At 43.8% G+C, this 24,785-nt stretch overlaps 1 protein-coding gene across 1 annotated transcript in view; it reads right to left on the minus strand.

Moving 5' to 3' along the window:
- Positions 1-24,785, minus strand: part of CACNA1E (calcium voltage-gated channel subunit alpha1 E) — a 382,346-nt gene that overhangs the window by 76,696 nt on the left and 280,865 nt on the right. The window contains exons 9-16 of the mRNA XM_042925223.1: positions 12,485-12,600; positions 8,100-8,153; positions 7,154-7,243; positions 5,447-5,656; positions 4,597-4,709; positions 2,769-2,881; positions 2,282-2,413; positions 1,730-1,802 (exon numbers count right to left, since the gene is read on the minus strand). Of these exons, the coding sequence (XP_042781157.1) occupies positions 1,730-1,802; positions 2,282-2,413; positions 2,769-2,881; positions 4,597-4,709; positions 5,447-5,656; positions 7,154-7,243; positions 8,100-8,153; positions 12,485-12,600 (901 nt within the window). The remainder of the gene's footprint in view (positions 1-1,729; positions 1,803-2,281; positions 2,414-2,768; positions 2,882-4,596; positions 4,710-5,446; positions 5,657-7,153; positions 7,244-8,099; positions 8,154-12,484; positions 12,601-24,785) is intronic.

A 24,785-nucleotide genomic window follows, 5' to 3' on the forward strand; every position in this document is an offset into this window, starting at 1 on the left:
CCATCTACCTCTTGCTTGGCTATTCTTCAGGGAAAAAAATAAAGTCATTTTTATGAGCAATTCTAAACTTTCTTCTGATAAGGAAGAAAGGCATTGAAAAATAGAAAGAAAGCATCAAAAGGAAAGATTCTATTCCTCAGACTACAGACTCCCTCCATCTCCAGCTTTGCCAAGTCTATGGTAATCACACAGATCAAGTGGTCTGGTCACTACCAGACTATGCCAGGGGAGCCAAGTGTATAGTTCTTGAGATAGCAGCATTATTAGAAAGAGCCTCATGGGCTCCAGTTCTGGAAACCTGGGTTCTGGTTCAGCCTCAGATTCCAGCTAAACAGTGTTTTCTATAGCACTCGGCATTATTTATTTTTGAGTTTGCCCCCGTGATTTAAAAATATTTTTTTGTGGGGGGGGGGGATAGTGGGGGTGGGTGGAAAACATAATTCATTAAATGGACACATGGGTTAGAAGATGCTTCCAATTTTAGAAAACCATAAATGTGATATGACAGTTTTACTTCTTCCTTACCAATTTGGATGACTTTTACCTCTTTTTCTTGTCTGACTGCGGTGGCTAGGACTTCCAGTACTATGTAGGATAAAAGTGGTGCAAGTAGGCATTATCAACAATTGCCAAGCTATGGAGAGAGCCCAAATGTCCATCGATTGACGCATGGATAAAGAAGATGTGCTACATAGATACAATGGAATATTACTCAACCATCAAAAAAAAGAAAATCTTGATTTTGCAATGATGTGGATGGAGCTAGAAGGTATTATGCTAAGTAAGACACATCAGAGAATGACAAATACCATATGATTTCACTCATCAACAAAACAGATGAACATATGGTAGGGGGAGGAAAAAGAGGAGAGAGGGAAACAAACCACAAGAGACTCTTAACAATAGAGAACAAACTGAGGGTTGATGGAGGGAGGTGTGTGGGGGATGGGCTAGATGGTGATGGGTATTAGGGAGGGCACTTGTGATGAGCACTGGGTGTTGTATGTTAAGTGATGAATCACTGAATTTTCCTTCTAAAACCAATATTGCACTGTATGTTGGCTAACTAAAATTTAAAAATAAGATAAAATAAAATAAATAAAATAACAGTAAACATTAAAAAAAGTGGTGCAAGTAGACATCTTTGTCTTGTTCCTAGTCTTAGAGAAAAAGGTTTTAGCTTTTCACCAGTGAGTATGATTTGGCTGTGGGTTTGTCATATATGGCCTTTATTATGTTGAGGTATGTTCCTCCTATATACACTTTGTTGAGAGTTTTATCATGAATGAATGTTAAATTTTGTTACATGCTTTTTCTGCATCTATTAAAATAATCATATGACTTTTATTCTTTATTTTGTTAATGTGGTATATCATATCAATTGATGTATGGATATCAAACCATCCTTGCATTCCTGGAATAAAGCCCACTTGATGGTGGTCATAAATAACATAAGTTACTGAATGTCTTTGCCTTAATATCTCTTGCAAACTCACAAGTATGGGGAAAAGGCCAATCAGGTAGTTATAATAGAGCTCTTCCATTATTGGTAAGAACGTAGTTACAGAAATTCTAGGAATTATTGTGTTGATAATTATTCAACAAGAATCCCAGTTGCCTGGGATGAGCCTGGAAAGGAAAAGTAGGATTCTATTAACATATCACCATTTTTCAGTGTGAGCTCCAAAAGATCTTACTTAACATTTTTACCTGCCAGTTGGCCTCATACCTGGAATACAGTCATGATGGCTGCCGGAAAGGTGTCAAAGTTTGCTGAAGGAGTCCCATCATTAAAGTTAAACCTGAGAAAGAAGTTCAGAGAGAAGAATAAAATGAAAATCTCACATACCAAGTTTTTCCCTTCCTGAGATTGTTCCCTTTTTATCACTTCTTTTACTCTTTCTCCACATCCTCTTCTTCCTTCATTTCTCCCTATTCAATGTAACTTATGAAGATGGCATTATTAGTGGCTATTACTGATGCACTGTGCACTTTGAAGGGCATGGATAATGAGATAGGGTTTGGGCTGACCCTGAGTTATAAGGCCCCATGCTGTACATTTCAGGGACAGTTCCCAAGAGAGGGGTCTTTTCCAGAACCAGAATCCTGTACAGTGTGAAAAGGTTAAAAACAGAGACCACCACACACACTCAGTGGTTGATGGGCCATGGAAAAAAGCAAACAAGATGATATCATGGTGATCAAATTAGAAACCCGAGTGCTCACAGGCTGAAGACTGGGTTTTGAGGCTCCTTTGGATGGAAAGTTCATTGGTGCTTACCTGCCGCCAAACAGCTGCATTCCTAGGAGAGCAAAGACAACGATGAAGAGGAAGAGGAGGAAGAGCAAACTGATGATAGACTTCATAGAACTCATCAAGGAGACCACCAGATTTCGCAGAGATGCCCAATACCTACAAAACCCAAACACTGTAGCAGTGAACACTGAATATAAACTTATCCCCAATCCAGCTGGGAATCTGCCTGGTAGTGTATGAAATGTGCTGCATTTGTATATTTGTGTGAAGGAGAGATGTCAGCAACAATGAGGCTCCCCTTGGGAATGTGACATGGGATCTGGCGTCATAGATACTTTTCTGGTTTGATATTTGGGGAAGGAGGAACTGAAGAATGGAGCGGGGACATGGTAGGGAAGGGGAACATATGGCGAGGGAGAACAGGGGATGGAAGGAAATATAATATAATAAGGGAGAGAGAAGCTTCCGCTCTCACAGGTGGTTGGGAAGAGTCCAGTTTATGATCACTTACTTGGTTATTTTAAATATTCTTAGAAGCCGGAGAGCTCGCAAGACACTGATTCCAAAAGATGTACCAGGTCTGAAGATTGCCCAGACCACTTCAAAGATACTGCCCACTGTGACCTAAAGAGCCAAACCCAGCCACAGTGAGGAGGAGGAGAAGAGCAGAGCCTTCTGGCATTCAGCAGTCAGCACTTTTCATTGGGCTACAGTGAAATTGAAACTCTCCCCACCCCACCCGGCACAGCTCCAACAGGACTACCTATTTGTGAAGGCTGCCAAAGGAAAATGAGACTCTACTGCCTCCCTCCCCACTTCTCTCCACTCCTCTTCCTGACTTCAATCCTTCATGCTGGAGATTGGTTCACTGACTGCTGTTTTGTCCTTGGTGAAAACTACAAGAGCCAGTGTGCCTCTGCACAAATTTGATAGCCACAAGCGTTCTTACACAGTAACTCCTTGAACAGACAGACAAAAGAGTGATACTCAAAGCAAAGAAACAAATTTGAGTTAATGCAGGTTGCATCCCAATGTAAAAACCTCAGAGAACGTCCACATTCTCTCACCATCCGAGAATTTAGCACTAACAAGAATCACTAACAAGAAGCACTAACAAGGTTCATTCACCTATATGTGAAGCATCTTTTAGCCACACAGGTCCCATGTACCCCAATGTGACAGTACTACTTGGTGGCACAGAATCTGATTGCCGTGGGAAGGACTAGTGTCAAATTAACATTTTGGCTTTTGTTTTCATTATATTTTCACTGAATGTCTACTATATTCTACACAGTGCTCTAGGACAAATAACAAAAATTAATCCTCACTGCAACGCTGAGAAGTATGTAGAGAGGGAATGGTCTTTCACTAGCTGTTATGCCTGAAAATTGCCCGTACCCAGAAGCATATGTTCCAAGTTAAAATGCAGATTGGCAAGTGCTCAAAATCGTTAGCACATAACTGAAGATTTGGCAGGAACAGAAGTGGGCTTGGCAGAAAGAGAAGTGGTTCAGGAACCCAAAGTTTTGCAACCTAGTTCTGCTGCTAACTGGCTATGTGAACTTGCACACGATGTTCTCTATTTACTCATTTTCAAATGAGAAAGATAATTCCTGATATGTAATAGAGTGGTTAGGAGTCCCCAAAGCAGTGGAGGACAAAAATGTATGTCAAAACATCTTGAAGGCACACATTTATATATCAACACATTTATATATCAACAGTATTTAGGAAGTGAACACTGGATGAAATAGTCTATGTGGGAACTTGCTAATACAAGTGTGTGTGTGTGTGTGTGTGTGTGTGTGTGTGTATGTGTGCGTGTGTGTGTGTGTGTGCACGCTTGCATGACGGTATATCTAGGTAACTTTCCCAATTTTAAACTGAACTAAAAAATACACAAATATATAAGCTTCTCTCTCTCTCTCTCTTTTTTTTTCTTTTTTTTTTCTTTTTTTTTTTTTTTTTTTACTGAACCACCTTCTGGAATCAGTTCCTTTGTTCTCTCTCAGGCTTCCCCCAAGACAATAAGTGGTTCAAAACTTACTATGGGTAGATCTGTTAAATTCATACAGCTATCCACTTAAGTGTACACCATGGTATACGTGTTATACTTCAATAAAAACATTAAAAGTAAAAGAGCTTTAAAAAAACAAACAAACCAACCCTACAGTGGGAAGGATTCACTCATTCCTGACCTCCCTGTAGCTAACTTACTTATTCCCCTTTTATAAATTCTGATTTCAGTGCTTCATGCTGAGCAATGGAGCAAGCTGCTTATCTCAAACCGTGGCATATCAACACGAAGCAGGAGGACAGGCGGGCTCCAAAGCACTTACCCCAAAATCAAAACAGTTGAATGAAGAGTGAAAGTAAAGTCGAGGCCCCATGCCATACATCTTCAAGGACATCTCCAAGAGGAACAGTCCCAGAAACAGAAATTCTGCATAGTCTGAAAGCATCAAGAGAAGAAGCCTTTGTTCCACAGATGGCATGGGCTCCTGCATGCCCCAGCCCGACACTCTCACCTACAGAAGAGCCCTCAACACCAGCAGGACCCATGATGCAAAGACATTCGCTGACCGTGTCAGGTCAAAGCCAGGCAAAACTTGATGATACCTGCGTACACTCTGATCTGGGAGTCGCAGGCACACTCCGCATATTAGCTTTGCTCTTTTTCAATAGGTGGATTTGTCACTATCCTTTAAATGGTATACAGCTCTCAGGAGAGAAAGAAAGAGCTTTACCATGGCTTTGATGCAAGAGCCGGATTCGACCTATACACACCCAACTGTGACAGCATCCTGGATCTTCACTGACACCCAGTGGCAGCCTTACTCAGAGCTGACCTATAAGTTCCCTTATTGGTCTACTGGAGGTAACCATTGCTCTAAGAACTTTCTCCCCAGGACTTAGGTGACCAAACTCGCTACACCACTGAGCCTACACCATTGAGCCTAAGTGAAGGCTTTAAAGTACCCAAGGCTAACACTATCTTATTGACTTCTCAATAAGTTAGTGGTTCAATGATGAATCACAAGGGGAATGGTCATGTGATATCCCAACCCCTTGAGGACAACTCTAGCCTCCCTCACAGAACACTGCCAGGTCCAGCAGGATGCCTGCTCTCTTACATTCACACTCCAATTCGGCAGCACCTGTGACAGCCAGTAGTCACTATTCACTTACAGAGGAGATGGGTGAGCCACTGGGGCTGGTTATGATGGACGATGGCCACACAGGCAGTGTTGAGAGCCACAAGGCTCAACACAATCCAGTAAAACACCTGGGATTTGACCATGTGGCGGATAGAGATGCGCAGAAGCCTTTCTTTGTGCCGGAAATAGGAGGCCCCATCCACCTTTGCACTTTTGATGCTGGCTCGGGCAAGAGGTGTGCCTAAGGGGAGACAAGTACAGAAGAAGAATGAGGCTGCACAACAGATCACCCTCCATGGCAAGGGGGCCTTCAAAGGGGGAGACGGACAGCTTCAGTCGGCTCAGTGACCACCATGTTGCAGGCCCAAGGAATCCCCTTGATATGGGCTAAGTGTTTCCATAGCAGAGATCCCTAGTTATCCTCACTGGACACTCTCAGTTTTAGGAAACCAAAAGATTCCCTGGGCATGACATGAAACATACATCCAGTGTTCTGAATCCTAACAGGATGATGTTTATGTTTTTCATAGATTAAGCTTCTTTCTGGCCTTTCCTTTTAAATATGCTTCAGGCATTGGAGTCAATTGGCTGCATTTGTGGTATTTCTACCACTGGCAGCCTAAAGCAGCAATGAGCTCTGTACAACTCTTCTGCTTTTACCCTATTACCCAGCAATAGCACTGCTAGGAATTTACCCAAGGAATACAGGAAAGCCGAAGCATAGGGGCATACATACCCCAATATTTACAGCGATGCTTTCAACGATAGCCAAATTATAGAAAGAGCCTAAATGTCCATCAACTGACGAATGGATAAAGATGTGGGGTGTGTGTGTGTGTGTGTGTGTGTGTGTGTGTGTGTGTAATGGAATGCTACTTGGCAATGAGAAAGAATGAAATCCTGCCATTTGCAGCAATGTGGATGGAACTGGAGGGTATCATGCTAAGTGAAACAAGTCAGTCAGATAAAGACAGATACTATATGTTTTCACTCATATGTGGATCTTGAGCAACTTAACAGAAGACCAGGGGGAAGGGAAGGGGAGAAAAAGTTACTAACAGATAGGGAGGGAGGCAAACCATTAGAGACTCTTAAATACAGAAAACAAACTGAGGTTGATGGGGGAGGTGAGGGAGAGGGGAAAGTGGGTGATGGGCGATGAGGAGGGCACTTGTTGGGATGAGCACTGGGTGTTGTATGGAAGCCAATTTGATAATATATATATATTTTTAAAAAGGTTGAAGTGAGATCCTTCCCTTTTTCTGGGGAGGTAAAATCTGCATCGACCAGAGTGTCTGGGAACCTGGGATTGAAGAGGGTTTTTAAGGGTTGTCAGTAACAATCTGTTTAAACATCACATGGAAGTAGGTAGGTGCCACTGTGGCTAAGCAAATGATTCCAGGTTCTCAAATGGGGGTCACTAGAAGCATCAGATCCTCAGGATCTTCTGAACAATATCCCAAAGTGGGTTCTCATTATCACATTCAGGACAGAAAGTATATATATATGTAAAAGGGATACATCTGACACACTTGAAGAATCTGGTTGGATTCTTAGCCCTCAACCCCATGGTCCATTTTTCTCTGCAACTCACTGTCATCTATTAGATTTCTAAGACTTTCTCTTTTTCTGGATTCTTTGGATTCTGTTCCTCTTTGTGGCGCTTCTCAAAAGACATGATATTTCTTTACATAGAAGATTCAGACCAATAAAAGAAGATCTAACTGGTTCCACTCACCCACAGAGGAGATATCAACACAGTGCTCATCGCTGGAGTCTCGAGTCATGGCCTCTGTCCGGCTCCTTTTGATGGTTGCCCTTCGAAGCACTGTACCAGGGAAGGGGAAGTCCAGTGAAAGAACACAAGAACAATCAGATCATTCAGGTCAAAGCTGAGGACTGTGTGCCAGAGGCCTCTTGACACAGGCGACTGCCTTGAAACAGCTGAGCCATGGTTACAGAAGTCACGAATGTCTATAGAAACATGACTTGTGTGCTCAGCAGCACCTTGAAACACATGTGCTCCAGAATCCTTGCCAGACCCTATCTACACGCAGTTGTAAATAGGCACTCCATATCTATTTGTTCTGGTTCTTCATAAACAATACCACTTCCTGGGGCACCTGGGTGGCTCAGTCGGTTAAGCATCTGACTTCGGCTCAGGTCATGATCTCACGGTTCATGAGTTCGAGCCCCGCATTGGGCTCTGTGCTGACAACTCAAAGCCTGGAGCCTGCTTCAGATTCTGTATCTCCCTCTCCCTCTGCCCCTCCCCTGCTCATGCTCTGTCTCTGTCTGTCTCTCAATAATAAATAAACGTTAAAAAAATAAAAAACAAAATAATGCCACTTCCTGCTAATGAAAGTGGTCCCAAGACGATCCCTGCAAATTTTCAAAGAAGATCCCTTTCCATGCCACTGGTTGTATGATGGTCTTTTCATTGCACAGTAGCAATCACACGCCCTAGAACAAAGCAGCTCTTGGAGTTCATTTTCATCACTTCAAAAAGCATTTAAATCCATGACTCAATTCCCTTCATTTTAAAGCATGAGGGATTTTATGACAGAGAGACTTTCATTTCAAATCCCAGAGCACCACTCTTTTTATTTCTTTCTCTTTTGATCAAGAGATTGCCACAGCGTAAGAGGGCGCAAATGCAGTAAAGTGTTGGAGCACTTCCTTACCTTCTAAGGCTGATGTTCCAGCGTTTTTATTTTCTTCAGCAAGCATGACTTCCTCTATATGGAAATAAATGGTTTAGTAAATTATCTGTAAATGTCAAATTATTTCACAAGATGAAAAATCCTCTAGGGCCAGCTGTGGCCCCAGGGCAACAGAGAGAGAGCAAAGAGTTCATAGCTCCATGCAGGCACCAGCTTCAGAAAGACATCAAGGGTCACAGAGGGAGCTCCCAAGTGCAGATGAGAACAGAAAGGAAGTTCTTGTAGTAAGGGGGCACTTGGAGGTTGACTGTTAAAATTCAGCCCTGTGTCAGGTAATACTTGTTGAGAGGAAGAACTTACCTCTTTCTAACCAAAATCTCCTAAACTGATAGCAATGAAAATTTTCCATTTCTATTTTTTTCCTTCTATCCAGGTTCTTTAAACTTTTTCTAGCAGTAGGCGCTTCCTTGGTTTTTCTTGTCGGCAGCACATACAAGGCATACCAGGGCAACATCTACTGCCTCGTTCAGGAGATAAAACCATGTTTTGAGCTCCAGCCAGTCTACTTCTTTGAGGAGGAGCAGCGGAAGATGCTAATGGCATCTTGTGGGCTTGCTTCCTCTTACCCCCACACTACAGTCTGCCTTGCTTGGGCAAAAGAGGCTCAGGTCTGTCGCGAATTTGGCCCTCTGAAAGAACGAAAAATAAATATCTGGTTTTTGTCCACCTTCCTGGCACAGAGCTCCAAAAACCCTTGGAATTTACTGTCTTCTGTATGCTAATTAGACAACTCAATGTCGACGATGTCTACATTACTTAAGGATCTGCATCGGTCACCAGAAAAACCAACCATATGATTAGGTTATAACTTTCAGCCTCATTCCCCCTCCCAGTTCCCATGATGGGAGAGAGGCTGGAGAATGCACAATCACCAATGCCCAATGATTTAATCAAGTATGTCTACATAATGGAATCTTCAGGAAAAACAACAACAACAACAACAACAACAACAAACCCTCCATGAGGGGGCTCAAGGAGCTTCGGAGTTAGTGAATATGTCAAGGTGCTGGGAGAGTAACATGCCTGAAAGGGGCATGGAGAGTTTGTGTCCCCCTCTACCCTCCACCTTACCCGAGGAATCTCTTCCATTTGGTTATTCCTGAGTTGGATCCTTTGTAATAAACTGGTGATAGGAAGTATAGCTTTCCTGAGTTCTGGAAATCATTCAAGGAATGATCAACCTGGAACCCTCTAAATTGGCAGCTGAGTGGGTAAAAATGCAAGTCACTTGGGGACTCCACTTGTGGCTGGTGTGTGAAATGATGGCAGGCTTGTGGGACTGAGTCCCTAATCTGTGGGATCTGCACTAACTTCTGATGGTGTTTAGTGTCAGAATTGAATTGAATTTTTGGATACCCAGTTGGAGAACTGAAGGACTGGCCAGTGTTGGAATGCTGTGTCTGGTTGTCAGTATTTGGAAAAGAATCAAATGGTTCCTTGGATTTTCCTCTTGACCTCCCAAGGAACAGTCCTGTATTCCAGGGAGGTATCATCACTAGTGGGCTATTTTCTAGTAAGACTTGTTAGGATAAACCTCACTAGAATTCCTCCAAACTTACAAACTAGCCCTTCTGTCCCATATCTGACAGGATTCTGTGTCTCCATTGGGAGTGATGCAGATGAGTTTAATCCTCACCCCAACCTCAGCCATAGGCAGGAAGCTGGAAGCTGGAAGCCATCAGTCCTTAAGATTCCAGCTGCTGGGGAAAAGCTTGCAGCAGTCCCTATTAAATGATGGTTTCATTTAAGCAATTGTAACAAGTAAAAGGACAAGCAGAAGAGGGTAAAGTCATTACCATAATTCCACCTGCATATAAAACTGAGAGCATATAATGTATTTCCCAGGGAGGGGAACATTTTGAAGCTCGGAGGGTACCACTCAGAATAGCTATTATACCAAGGCATAAATGTTTAGCTTTCCTTTTTAGTACAGCCTCTGGCAAAACTCTAAGTTAACAGGTTAAATGTTATTGGTGAGATGCTCCTTTATGCAGACATAGAGGTTTTAAAGTCATTTACAGCACACGTTGTTCAGAGGACATCATTTAAAGATTAGGTACTCGTTAAAATACCTCATAGCAACATGAATGACCTCAGCCAGGGAGGCACATCTGCTCTGTACCGTGCCTGGGTGCTGGGTGGGCTAATCTGAGGACCCCCCAAGGCAGAAGGAGGGTGCGTGGTGCTGCTGAGTATCTCTGGGAAGTGCTTGAGGGCTCTGGATGTGCGGAAGCTGCCCCCACCTTCCCCCATAGCCTTTTGCCAAGTTCTCTCTCGAACTTGAGAGTCTCTTTCCAGGGAAATGTAACCCATATGTCTCTGATTCACTCACACCCCATTTGCAAAGGGAAGGGCCAGGAAGCCCAATCTGACGTTGCAGTGCGTCTTTTTTCTTAGAAGGAGAGAGCTGGCTTTGCCAACTGGAAGAAAGTGGAGCCTTGGAATTCTGCATGTATCTGAAAAGCAGAGCCACAAAGAACAGCGTCCTGTGCTGCCTGACCACGAGTCGGGTCATGGACAGCGCGGGCAACATTCTTTTCCAGTTCTGCTGCCAGACTGCTCCCTGGGGTGGTCTGTCAGATGGCTCCTCCACCCAGGAAGCCAAGGACAGTGGGGAACTTCAAGCTGCCTGCCAGACCTGGAGACAAATCTGCTCAGTAAGGCTGAGTTAACATTCTGGAAAGGAGGAGAGGTTCACATTCACCCCTACCCGAGAACCTCGGGGGAGAAAGGGCAAATTGAAAGTATAGTCAGTGGGTATGGTACATGCTTCTAGAAGCAGCGAAGAAATGCAGATGGTCCTAAATGGGAGGTGCTTATTGTCTGGCTTTGAAATGGCACTTTTAATCATACGTACTCTCTCATCCCTGACAGATGATCAAAAGTTGACTCCAGAGCTGAGACAGAGCTTTTTTGTCTTGGTGGGTAGAAGAGGACTGCCATGGTGTCATTCCTAAGCTGCTATGGAAGAATAAGTCTCAGGCAACTAAGCATCAAATCATATTCCAAATTTTTCTGGAGAGACCTCACATCTGTGCTATGCTTTCTACCAAGAATAGAGGGGGAAAATGCTGTCATGTGTATCTTTTTATTAAAATAAATTCCTCTTTGCTCAGGATGAAAATAAAGATATATAACACCAATGCAATGTAATCTTTAAAATAATAAGGAAAGCAAGTGCATCCATTTTACTGACAGATATGCGGTGATCGATACCCCTTCATGAGCAGCTGAGCCACAGTCAAACTTGAAGCTGGTGGTTCTGTGGGTTAACAAAATCATGATAGGTTTGGACCTATCCTCAAGGCGGAGCCTCATAGTGAGGAACTGGTGATAGCTCAGGAAATAGGAATCACCACTTCTCACCATCAGGTATTACCCGTCTCACTGCAGTGGCCTCGCCGTCGGTCCCCTGCTTCTGACCTTGCCCTCCTACAGTGTAGTCTCAATGCAGCAGCCAAAGGGCCCCCTCAAAACCTTCAATCAGACCATGCCCCACCTCAGCTCCAAACCCTCCAATGGTTCTTGCATCACTAACAGCACAGCCCCGAACCCTTACAACGGCCCATAAGTTCTGTCCACTCCTCTCATCACTGGCCCCACCCTGTCTTCCTGCCCCTCTCCCTTTACTCATTCTTCTTTCTATTCCTGGAATATTCCTGGCTTGCTTCCATACTAGAGTCTTAGCACTGAGATATCCTCCTCAGACCTTCCCATGACTTACCACCTCAACTCCTTCAAGTCTCTCCCCAAAAGGGTCTCCCTGATCTCCCTATTTCAAAACACAACCTACCCTACACCCCATAACCCTACCTTGATCTGTTTTCCATGGTACTTATCACCTTCTTACAAGTTATTCATTTATTATTTTGTTTATCACTGCCTTCTCCAATAGAGGGGAATGGGCTTCACATGAAAGGGGCTTTGGTGAGCTGGTGGTCTGTTTGGTTCATTGCTGTATCTCAAGTACCTAGGACAGGGGCTGGCACAAAGCAAGCGCTCAAATATTTGTGGAATGAATGGACTGTTGTTGCTGCTGCTGGTGGTCATTATAATTATCAGCAGTAGTGTACAATGTCACCCACCCAACCCAGCTCCAGGAGCTAGCTATGTTACCTTTCATTCAGTTCACCTTGCTAAACTGTGAGCCTCGTGAAGGTGTTCGGTAGAAGAATAGGAACACTTAGTCCCCGAGGAAGAAAGAGGGACCAGCATGGAGCCCACAAAGCCGGTGAGGCATCCAGAGCTACTCTCTGCTCTGGCCAAGGCTGCTCCTGTGAATGGAGGCACCGGGGGTGCTCAGGGGGATATCTACACTGATGTCTGTGCAGCCTGCCAGGCCTCACCTGCTTTGTCTATCCAGGCGCGGTACCCATTCAGCTCACGCTCAATCTGCTGCTGCCGCCGCAATTTCATGAAAGCTCTCCGGTTCTCCACTCTCTCTCTCTCTTTGGCAAATTCCCTGTGGATGAGAAGGATGAGATTCATAAGCAGTGAACTGGGGTAATGCCGTGACTAAAAGGAAGGGTGAAGCAAGTAGGAGCAAGAGAGTGTTTGAGCAGGTGACTCTCTATGCCCCATTTCCCCTTTGCTTTGTTCCAGGCTGCAACTATCACCTCCTTAAAATGCTGTTCAGAAACATACTTTGTTCGGCCTCACTCAAGAAGCTTTCCCAGATCAGTTTCATCCCAGTCATCACTAACACCCTCTGCTTGCTCTATTTTGAAAGGTACTTTCTTAGTCAGGTGACAAACTAGGGTTCAAAATGCTATGTTCTGTTTCCCCAGCTACAACATAAGGCCCTTAACCCTCCTGAGGGGCACACCTACCCTTTATGCTTTTAATAACAACAGTGATTAATCTATATGGACCAATTATGTGCCAGCCCTATATGAAGTTTTTCATACCCATGGACTCTAATTTAATCCATTACAGTCACCATGTGAAGTAATAAGTACTATTAAAATTCCTACTTAACTATTAAAATTCCCTCTAATCCTTGGGGAAACCAAGGATTAGAGAAGGGAAGTAACTTGCTGGGATCTAAAGTCTAACCATAGTGCCGTGCTTCCTCTGGCATCCTGCATCCTGTGACACTCTATGAGGGCTGCCACTGAAGACCATTGACACCAATGCCTTGAAGGACTGAGTGCTGTGTGAAGATGGCTAGTGGAGGTTAAATAGGAAAGGGAAGGACACGGGAAGGGCACTTGGCTCCAAAAGAAAGAGAGTAGGAAGATGGGAGGGATATGAGAGGAGATAATGAGATAGATGGAAAGCCAAGGTCAGGGTCAGGGAGAAGACACAGTCCACTGACAGGTGCAAGGGACCAGAGCCACTCTGTGGCACAAGACAATGAAAAGACTAAACCCCTGGGTGGCGGGTGGGGGGGAGAGGGTGGGTGGCGTGGAAAGGGAAAAGAGACACAAGGGTTTCCTGGTAGAGAGGAAGATGAGCAAATTCAATGGCTGAGCAAATGGGGTTAAAGAAATATTCATTTGCTAATAGGCCTCTCTAGCAACCACCTCTACCAAGGCCCTTCTCATCAAACACCCCTCCAGGCTACAATGCCCTTAGTAGTGTAGTGCCTCTCCAGCCTCGGCTCAGGTATGGTCCCTACTACCTGGAAGCTGTTGTCCTTAGTCAAGGTGCTCCCCACAACTAGAGAGCTTCAGCCTGACAATGAGGGAGCCCAGCACCCACTGTAAAAAGTTGTATTTCGAAGGAAAGTTGCTTTGCTTTAAGAATGAAGTAAGCTGTCTCCGGGTGTCATCATCTCTGTTCTCACGTATCAGAACTCAGTCGCTCAGCTGCTGAGGGGCCACACTGGGGGCTTAACAATAAAAGCATATGAAGAAACAACTATGGCAAGGGCACATTAGCCTATGAATGCAGAATTTGTGAGGATGACCCAAGAGTGCTTGGTCTGAGCAAGGCTATACTTTGCTGATCTAAGATACCTTCTTGAAGATCTTGGGCAATCAGCTCCAGCCTTGGTAACAGTGACACTTTTGTTTTGAAGTTTATTTTAATTCCAACTAGCATACAGTGTCATATTAGTTTCTGGTGTTTCCATACAAATGTTAGAATTGTTTGTTCTGTCTCTGTGAAAAATGCTGTTGGTATTTTGATAGGGATTTCGTTAAATCTGTAGATTACTTTGGGTAGTATAGACATTTTAACAGTATTTGTTCTCCCAATCTGTGAGCATGGAATGTCTCTCTATTTCTTTTTGTCCTCTTCAACTTCTTGCATCAATGTTTTATAGTTTTCAGAAGCCAGGTCTTTCACCTCATTTGTTAAGTTTATTCCTAGGTATGGTATTATTTTCGGTGCAACTGTAAATGGGATTGTTCTCTTACTTTCTCTTTCTGTTATTTCATTATTAGTGTATAGAAATGCAATGGATATCGGTATATAGGTTTTGTATCCTGGGACTTTACTGAATTCACTGATCAGTTCTAGTAGTTTCTTGAGGGAGTCTTGAGGGTGTTCTGTATATAGCATCATGTCATCTGCAAATAGTGAAAGTTTTACTTCTTCCTTACCAATTTCCATGACTTTGATTTCTTGTTCTTGTCTGACTTCTGTGGCTAGGGCTTCCAGTAGTAAGTTGAATAAAACTTTACATCTGTAAAGGTGTCACTTACAGGCAGTGATGAGTTGTGCAGAGGCCCCATGAAGATCATCTTGCCCATCAACACCAGGCCCCATTCCATAGCAACATGCTCCAGCCACACGGGGCTTTTACTTTTGCACTAGTACCTGGACGTCAGCTCCCAGTTTGGCTAAGCTGTCTCTCCCCAGTACCAACTTGTATAAAGGTACACCTCAACTAAATTTGCACTTTATTCCTTTCACCTCCTCTTGCCTGGAACAACAGTGTGATTGATCTATCATTGATTTCGAGTATGTTATTTCTCTAAAAAATTTTTTTTTCTTAGCGTGTATTTATTATTGAGAGACAGAGAGACAAAGCATGAGCATGGGAGGGGCAGAGAGAGGAGAAGACACAGAATCCGAAGCAGGCTCCGGGCTCTAAGCTGTTAGCACAGAGCCGGATGCGGGGCTTGAACCCACAAACCACGAGATCATGACTTGAGCTGAAGTTGGACGCTCAACCGACTAAGCCACACAGGCGCCCCGGTGAGTATGTTATTTCTTTATTGGCTTATTAACAGAAATTATCCTGTGTACTATTGGCTTGTCAAATTCCTGCAGTGAACTTTCGTTAAATAAATTGCTGGAAAAGTCAAACTCAGTCTCTGAGCGTAATTTTTCTTCCAAAATAAAACATTGCTCATATCCAGGGAGGAAGATACCAGCCAGGGGTTGAGGGATGTGTCACAGCCCCAGGGCAGAGGAAGAGGAGGCACCTCATTCACCCTCTCCTACCAAGATAGATGGATTCCTTGGCACAGACACCTTATCATGGTCATGGTCAGGCTGAGGGCATGGGAATAAGGCATATTAAAAGGAGAAATCATGAGCTTGTCTTCAGGTTCAGATGGTTCTATTAACACTGTTTTGGGGGAATGGAGAGGGAGACAGTCAAAATGAAGAGTCCAGGGCCATTGAGAGTCAGAATAACAGAATACAAGCCGTGGGGCACAGCCTTTCCTTGCCTTCTTCCCTGGATGTCAACAATTAGAAAGAAACAAGGGGTTGGATTGGTTCATGGTAACACCATCTATCAAGGTTTTTACCTTTGGCTCTTTGTTTTCTTTCTATCCTTCCTGTCCAATTAGTGTGCCATGTTCTGTTGGTTCTATCTTCAAAACAGCACTTGGATCAACCTTTCCTCTTTGTCCTAACTGCCTTGGTCCAGGACCTCATCATTTTATGCCTGGATTATTGCAATAGCACTTACATGGTCTCGCAACCACCTGTTTCTCTTCTCTTCGTTTTATCCATCTCACTCACTCTTTCTAAAACACACATTAGATCTGATCACTTCTAAACCTAAAACAATAATCACAGTGAGTAGCACTTGTGAGGCCCTTTCTAGTTTCTGAGCACCTTCATACATTTTGCTCATATTTTTTTATAATCACTCTGAGAAGAAGGTGGAACAGGTATTTTTGTCCCCAATTTAAAAGTTAAACGGGGCGCCTGAGTGGCTTAGTCAGTTGAGCATCTGACTTTGGCTCAGGTCATGATCTCATGGTTCACGGGTTTGAGCCCCATGTCGGGCTCTGTACTGACAGCTGGAGCTCGGAGCCTGCTTCAGATTCTGTGTCTCCCTCTCTCTCTGCCCCCCCCCCCCCACTTGCTCACGCTCTCACTCTCGTGCTCTCTCAAAAAAAAAAAAAAAAAAAAAAAAAGAAAGAAAAGAAAAGAAAAGTTAAACAACTTGTGATAATTTAAGTAAGAAGCAGATCCAGGATTGGACCCTAAGCCTGTCTGCTCTAAGAGCCCAAGCTCTTCATGCGGCACACATGTCTCCCTAGTCCAATGGCATATTTATATGCTGTTTTCTTTATTGTTTCATATGTATGTGTCTTGATTTTTCAAATACACTCTAGGGATCCGGGAAGGTTTAACAAGGAGGTAATATTTTGAGGAAGACCTTGAAAAAAGGAGGATTTAAGCAGGCTATGAGCAGAGGAACACAATAATCCTTTAGCATCAAGGATAAGCATTATTACCAACATCACCATTTTCTAGCTCAGAGCACTAAATCTAAGGAGAGTTAAGTGGCCCTGTGAGAGAGCAAGCATCCAAGGACACAGAGTCACTAAAAGGAACCATGACCCTCAGATCCTATACATTCCATTTTCTTCCTATTCTTCCCCTGCTCCTCCACAGCCTCCTCCACCCTCTGCTAAATGAAGTACAAACACTTAACATGACCTTCACGGTTTTTCACAGCCTGATCCTAACCTTTCCTCCAAACCTCACCTCCCATCATTCCCACCCGCCCACCTGCCTGCAGTCACCACGGCCATGCTCCAGCGGCAGCACCCATCTCCCTGTTCTGGAGAATGCAGTATGGCTATCAAGGCTTGGTCCACACTGTTTCTCTTCTTATCTGCCCAAATCTGTCAAAATCCTTCTCCAAGTCCAGTGTGAAATGTCACTTCTTCTGTTCAGCTTTCCTCTCCTCTCCCTCTCTCCCTTTCCCAGTCTCCAGCCTCCATTCTTTCTTTCCTCTGTGCCTTTACAGTTCATCTCACAGCCAGGCTTCACTGTGGTAAGCTGTACATGTGACTGCCTCTCCCTCTATGCGAGCCTCTTGTGAAAATATTCCATGTCTTACTCAACTCTGTATCCTCCCAGACTAGACTAGGCCTGGCACATGGTATATGTCCAATAGATTTTTTTGTTAATTAAAAATATCCAGGCTGACTTGGAGAGCATACTGATAGCTCTACCCTGGTTCCCAAAGGCTCAAATGAAGAAACGTTCCGTCTCTGCACTGACTCAAAGGGAGGCAGGTGAACAAGCCAGAGAGCAGCAGTTGCCAGGTAACTCCTGGATGCTGCCACCACTGTTCTTTTGTTCGTCTCCACGAAGATCTCCATAGAATTAGTGTACGAAGTACACAGTGCGTCACTTCTACCTGGCCCCCAAAATGACCACATACCTTGATTTTCCGTGAAGGAGACCAACAAACCCCAGTCTAGCCTCCTTGCATGTTTGGCAGTTTCCTGGCTCCGGGTCTCTTCAGCTGGCTTTCCTGCTCTCCTCTACTGTCACTGCAGGTCCCTGTGTCCTCTCATCCTTCCACCTAGCCCCTTGGCAGTGCTCAAGGGTCCAGAGCCCAATAAAACTGCCCTGGTCTTTTAAAGAAGCCTCTTGGCTAAAATCAGTAAAGCAAAGAATCTGCACCAGTGGGGATACTTCCTGAGCAGCCCCTGTGTCAGTGGACAAAGAAGGGTTGGGTAGGGGGAGGGTTCTGTACTATGTTTATCAAGGGGACTTTTCTGTTTTCTCTTTCTACTGGGAGCCTAGAGCAGAGAGTATGGCACCAGTGTCTTTCATACAATCTGTCACCCCTCCTTTGCTGTCATACTCGTGCCCTGGCTTATCTCCCTGACTAGTCTACAGGCTTCACAAGGCCAAGCAGAACCTACATCATATCACATTCCAACAAGGCCCTATGAATCTGGATCCGAGGCTTGGCATTACAGTAGGTTCCACAGATTATGGAAGTTAAATATAAAGAACAGCTAATATTCACATAACACATTTGTGAAAGTTTTAATTTACAAATCACTTGCATGTAAACCATTTCATTTATATATGTAAAAACTCTGGGAGATTCAGAAAGGTTCTTGCCCAAGATTACCTAATTAGCAGAAGGCAGGGCCGGAATTCAAGCTAGGCTGTTTCCACAATGCCTCAGCTGTCTTCCATGCTATCTAGAACTCAACATTAAAAGTCTACAAAAGAGATTTAGTTTCAGCTTAAGGTCAAAGAAAATAAGGACATAAACACAGTTTTTTTTTTTTTGTTGCTTTGTTTTGTTTTGTTTTGCTTTGCTTTTTCTAAAAGGACGATCTTTTTAATTGAGAGAACAGCACAAAAATCCATTGCTCTGTGTTGGGTTAATAAAGACCCAGTATAAAACTCATAGCATTAGTCAAGCTAGTGATGTACTGCTTGATCTTGTGTCCATAATATAGCCATCATTTATTTATGCATATTACATTCTAGAGAGAACAGGGACAGACAAGATTCAGTTCCATTACCTCCCAAAAATAGGTATCTATTCTGACCTTAGATCCAATGTGTCCACCATTCTCATTGTGTATATACGTGGCTGGCCCCAAGGGAAGGGAAGCATGCCCCTCCACGGATCTCCTCTCTTCCCTGAACACCTGAGTACTCTCTCTCTCCTTTTCACAGAGGATCCTGGAATTATTTGGATGATGATACTTTTGCAAAGATAAAGTATATGGCTGCTACCTTACTTAGCCATCCAGATGACCACTCTCAAAGAGTGACCCTCCAAATATCTCAATTTATTTAATTCCTTTGAATCAAGCAACAGGAAGTTTAAAAGGAGGAAATATGGCCTATAAAAGAGTGCTCATGACCCCTCAGCCCTTTTTGTATTGGCCTGTGGCTTAAGGTGAGAGGATGGGTAAATTGCTCCTCTTCATTTGCTCCATCTGGCAGCAGCACCCACAGATGTCACAGAACTCAAGACAGGATGCATCTAGACTCCAGAATCCCAAACAAGGGGAAAAAAAAATAAGTCCCATGTGATATAACAGAAATACTATCAGGTCTATCCTCAGAGTTAGGTTTCTAGGTAACTTCTGTGCTAATAAACTGGGCAGTAACCTCTCTGCCTCAATTTCCCTGTCAATCATTAGAAAGTCACAAAAAACCCTCTGCTCGTGACCAAGAACAGGAATAAATCTGGTTACTCTGGTAGTCCTGACTGGGTTCTTGTAAGAGACTATATAATAGTAAAAATCCAAATTCTGTTTCGTTAGACCCAATTCTGCTATCCATAGTTTTTAGTTATTACCACCCCCCCACCTCTTATTTTGTGCAAGACAATAACTTGCAGTTCCCCCCTATGATAGCTCTCACCTAGATGAAAGTGAGTTGAAGCTAAGCATGGATGAGCCTCTATTCTATTTGTCAGTTAAATATGCAAGGTTTGAGTTTCTAAATTTCAGTTATGGGAACTAAGAAGAAAGCTGATCTCCTTGTTCTGCTTGGTTAAATACAATTTTCAGTCTAGTCAGTGAATTTGCATTTGTGACTGTTTTTGTTTTCTAGCACTTTATATGAGAGGCATAATTTGTAAAAATCAACAATTCCTATATAGCCAATTATTTACAAATTATTCACAATTAGTTGAAGTAGAAGGATTATATAGATAATCTCAGACAAGGTATAACACCTAAAATATTTGTCATGTGTGACTGGTGGGTGGTGTATAGGAAGAAAGCAGAGTTGTCTTTTAAATCATATTTAGGTTAATATTAAAATGATTTCTCTTTTATGAACTCACACATCTATAAAGGAGCCACTGCCTCAGATAATTCACAAAGTGCTAATCTGTATATTGATACATTAAAGTGGCTGGTTTTGATCCATGGGGTGTTGGGAGGATGCCTGGTCGTTCACATTGCTAGAATTTATCATGAGGTGACTGACTAACTCATGGGGACTAACTCTTGGGAGGTTCAATGAAGCCTTGCTGCAGCCTGAAATTCCTGCCCGTGTTGGGTCACCTCAGAGTCACAGGGCACCTGGACAGATATCTGTTTACCTAGTGAGGAAAACGTTCTGGTGACAAGAAGCTGTGACAAGAAACACTCTGTTGGAGGACTCTGGCTCCTGTTTTAGCCTCTAGCTCCAGACCCCTCCTCCTGATTCAGTACACACAGGGAGCTTTGTTTACTGATGCTGAGGCCTTTTGCTGCTGTCATGGCAACCAAAAGGAAGACAAAGCCCTCCAGGATGGGCTGGCCTGTGTGACTCAAAGATCTGTTTACCCACACTCCTGTACACACTTGTACACTTCATCACACACACACACTGGCACAAATACACGCATGCTCACACCGGCACGGAGAAGCATATGCAGACACTTTGCCAAGCACACTAATGGCCACATGGTCATATTCCTATTACTCTTCAAAGACCACATTTTCAAAATGCTTCACTGCTCTCAAAGGAACTTGGCCAGTCTTCTGCAAGACGTTTGCTTCAGGAGGAGGAATTGGGGTTAGACACCAAGAAAAACCTCTTCGACCCTATATATTCTGAAACTGAGAGAAATTGGGGGAAGTCAGACAGGCAATTGTGTGTTGGCTGTGGTTTAATTTCAGTCTCATTGGAACGAGGGCTGGAAGATGGAGGGTAAAACAGCTTTTGGTTTTTCTTAAGACTCTGGGGAAATTTTTCTCCCATTTTTGAGAGAAGCAAACACAGCCCAGAGAAGGTAAACACCTTACTGAAGGTCACACAGTTCAGCTATATTTTAGTTATTTATGCCTTATCCCTTGACTTATTCCAGAAAGGATTTAAGGAGCCTTACATTGCTAATAAATAAAGGCCAGAGCAGTGCCCAATTCTCTAAATGCCATCCAATGTTGACTCCAATAAGCAGGATGGATGTGAGTCCAGAAGGGTGAGGGATGCTTAACTCAGGTGCTGTCTCATACCATGTCACTCTTCCTCAGAGATCAGGAGCTTTGGGAGGGCTCCTCCAATGAGAAGAAGTCCTTCTTTAAGGCAAATGCATTGCCTTACACAGAACGCTGCATCCCACCCCTACTCCTCCACCCGACACCCACAGCAATGAAACAAAGGCCATGGGTCTCACAGACCAGAATATCAGGTGCGGTATGCCCAACAAATTAATTCTCCAAGTCTTGCCTTTGACATGCAAGGAGACCGAGGTACAGATGGGTCAGATGGCTTGCCAGTCCAAGGCCTACAGCACGTGATGGCTTGTCTGGACACTTGGATCTCTGGATTCCAAAGCCAGTGCATACCACATCTTCATGACATTTCAGTCATGAGAAAGCAAAGAGGCATATTCTTTTAGGATCTTGGGGAATGTGTGGTCTTTTTACTTTTTTCCTTGGTCTTCCCTACATTGAAATTTCATTTATTTGTTTGAGTAGATGCAGGGGAAGGCCTGGCGATGAACACAAAGGGGATAATGAAGAAGCTGGAATATGTTTCCTGCTTTGCTCTTTAACCTTGAAGTTGGTATAATGCAGACCATTGGAGCATAATAATTAGAAGCTCTGAAACTGAACCAAACTGGATTTGAATCCTGCCTACATCAGGGTGTGATCTGGGGCAAGTTAACATCTGAATCTTCAGTTTATTCATTTGTAAAATAGGAATAAATACCATACCTGTCTCAAAGCATTGTGAGTATTAAATAATAGAGAGAAAACGCAAAGTATTTAGTACAGAGTAGGTGTTTTCAAGTGCCTATTTGAAGTATCACTGACCCTCCTGAGAATGTATCATAATACATATAACGTATTACATCAAGGCCTTCATCCATCTACCCATCCATCCATCCATCCGTCCATTCAACGATCTACACATATTCATTCTGCCTCCAAAATATGATTGAGTGCCTGCCGTGTGGTTGGCATTATTTTAGAATATGGGATACTACAGCAACCATAAAAGCAGAAATCTTTGCCTTCGTGGAACTTACATTCTAGTGCAGGAGACACACAATAAACAACATAAATAAGCAATATAAGTATGTTATAAACTTCTAAGTGCTAAGGGGGAAGATAAGGCATGGAAGAGAAATAGTAAATATGGGGAGGAGGTCTGGGATTTGGGGTAGAGTGGCCAGGGAAGCCCAGGCCTGAGAAATGACTTCAGAGGCGTGAGGGAGTGAGCCAAGCAGGTATCCAAGGGAGAGCATTCCAGGAGAGGCAATAGCCAGGGCAAAGCTGTGAGGTAGGGAACATCCTGGAGGAGAGTTCCAAAAACAGAAAGGGGCCAATATGGCTTGAAGTGGACTGAATAAACAGAACAATAATGAGATGAGGTCAGAGTGGTTAACAGGCTGCAGGGAGGTGGAGGGCTAGAGGACGTAGGGCTTTAGAGACCCTTAATGATTTGTCTTTTACTAGATATGATCTGGAAGCCATTGGTGGGGTTGCCGCAGAGAAGTCAATGACCTAAGTTTTCATAGAATGTCTCTTGTCACCCTGTTGATAACAGGCAGATGAGGGCTAAGAGTGGAAGCAGGGAGACCCTACAGGTTATAATCAGATCATGGTTTCCTTGGACAGAGTTGTAGGTGTGCGGATGTTGAGAAACACCAGGGTTCTGGGCACATTGTGAAGGCAGGACTAAGAGGACTTGCTGACACTTTGCGGAGTATAAGAGAGATCTGTGTCAGGGGCGCCTGGGTGGCTCAGTTGGTTAAGCATCCGACTTTGGCTCAGGCCATAATCTCATAGCTTGTGTGTTCAAGCCCCACATTGGGCTCTGTGCTGACAACTCAGAGCCTGGAGCCTGCTTCAGATTCTACGTCTCCCTCTCTCTGTCCTTCCCCTGCTTGGCTCTTTCTCTCAAAAATAAACAAACATTGAGAGAAAGAGAGAGAGAGATCTGCATCAAAGATGACCCCCAAGGCTTTTTAGCTTGAGCAAGGCAAAGGATGGAGTTAAATGAACTGCAATGGAAAAGACACAGAGAGGAGCAGGTTTCCGGGGGGCTGGGAATCAAAAGTTCAGCTGTGTATATAAGTCAGCTGGATATCCAGACATATTCACATCAAAATCATTACCCCATAGCACCGATTCTGTTATCCACATGGTATGTGCCAGCTGCTTCAAGGAGTATCTGTTGTGGAGCCACATTAGACTGTCTCCCTACCACCCCTCCTCCTTCTCCCCTGCTGTCATGGGCTAGAAAGATGGTGACTGATTTTTCAGCAAAATATAACCAAGAAATTATTGTTGCTATTGCTGCAAATAAAATTCAAAAGAGAACACAACTCCACAAATATTCTTGAATCCTGCATTATTCCACTCCAACTATTTCACATCTCCTGCCATTAGCAGGGATGATCAAGGGATAGCATGGACTGTGGACGTGGGAAAGTCACAAGGTCTCACATGCTTGTCCTCGCCAGCTTTTAAGATGGGAACTAGGGCATCATACTTCTCTCCCTATTTGACAGATCACAAAATTAAAAGCCTCAAGGATCAGTGTGACTTAATGAAAGACACAGAGTTACACAGTGGAATTCAGATCTCCCTGCTCTGTATAATTACCTACAGTCTGCACCACCCCACTGTAGCACATGGATACTATCAAGGCACGAACTCAGGGGCACACAAGCCGCTTTTTCTCTCTGTACAGAATAGTGTATGTTTCAGTCACAATATTTCAGTGGGTTCAAAGCCCTGTGGTGCAGGAAGAATGAGCCAGGGGAAGTAAGGGATTTCATATTCTTTTTCCCTCATTTCCACCTCTTCCCCTCCCCCTGCCAGCACTCTAATTACACCAGTTAAGAGGCATCTTGACAGAGAACAAATGGCTGTTCTTTTAAGAGACACTTTTTGCACTCTTCTGAGAAGCTGCAGCAACCAGTGCCTCCCCCCCACCCCCAAAGGTTTGGAGGCTTCTGAGGAACGGGTGTGGCTGCCTTCAGGGGAGTGACTGAGAGTTTATTACCAAGTTGAGTCATTATACACTTAACACTGTGTGGGCTTTTTTCCCCTTTTTCTTTGTAAAAAGCTTTGAATTTCCCAGAATCCTTTGTTCAACAGCCCCAGATAATTTAAACATTAAAGATTCCTGTCAGGGAGGTAAAATCCTTCTGGTTCAGCATCAAAAGATTCTTCCCTGTTACAACAAATCCTTTCTTCTGCTTTAGAATGGACAAGTGGAAGAAAGAGAAGGCCCAGATGAGAGAACGGGAGTGGTGGAGGTGAGATACAGAGCAGAAATCTGAAGGAAAACCTGGGCTGGAGAGAACCTGGTAAGGAGAGAGTCCCGAGGGAGGGGAACAAGGTTTGCAGACCTGGTATTGGCTTATGCACCAAATGTGAGCTTACCACCCAGAAAGGTTGACCAGGCTTTTCCAGTCACTATCCTTTTCAACATCTCCATGATGGGCTATATAGGAGTCTTTACTCACATGTATACATTCACATCTTCAGGGTTTATTAAAAAGCCCCTCAA

Source organism: Panthera leo, chromosome F3 (assembly GCF_018350215.1).
Source record: "Panthera leo isolate Ple1 chromosome F3, P.leo_Ple1_pat1.1, whole genome shotgun sequence".
Lineage (NCBI taxonomy): Eukaryota > Metazoa > Chordata > Mammalia > Carnivora > Felidae > Panthera > Panthera leo.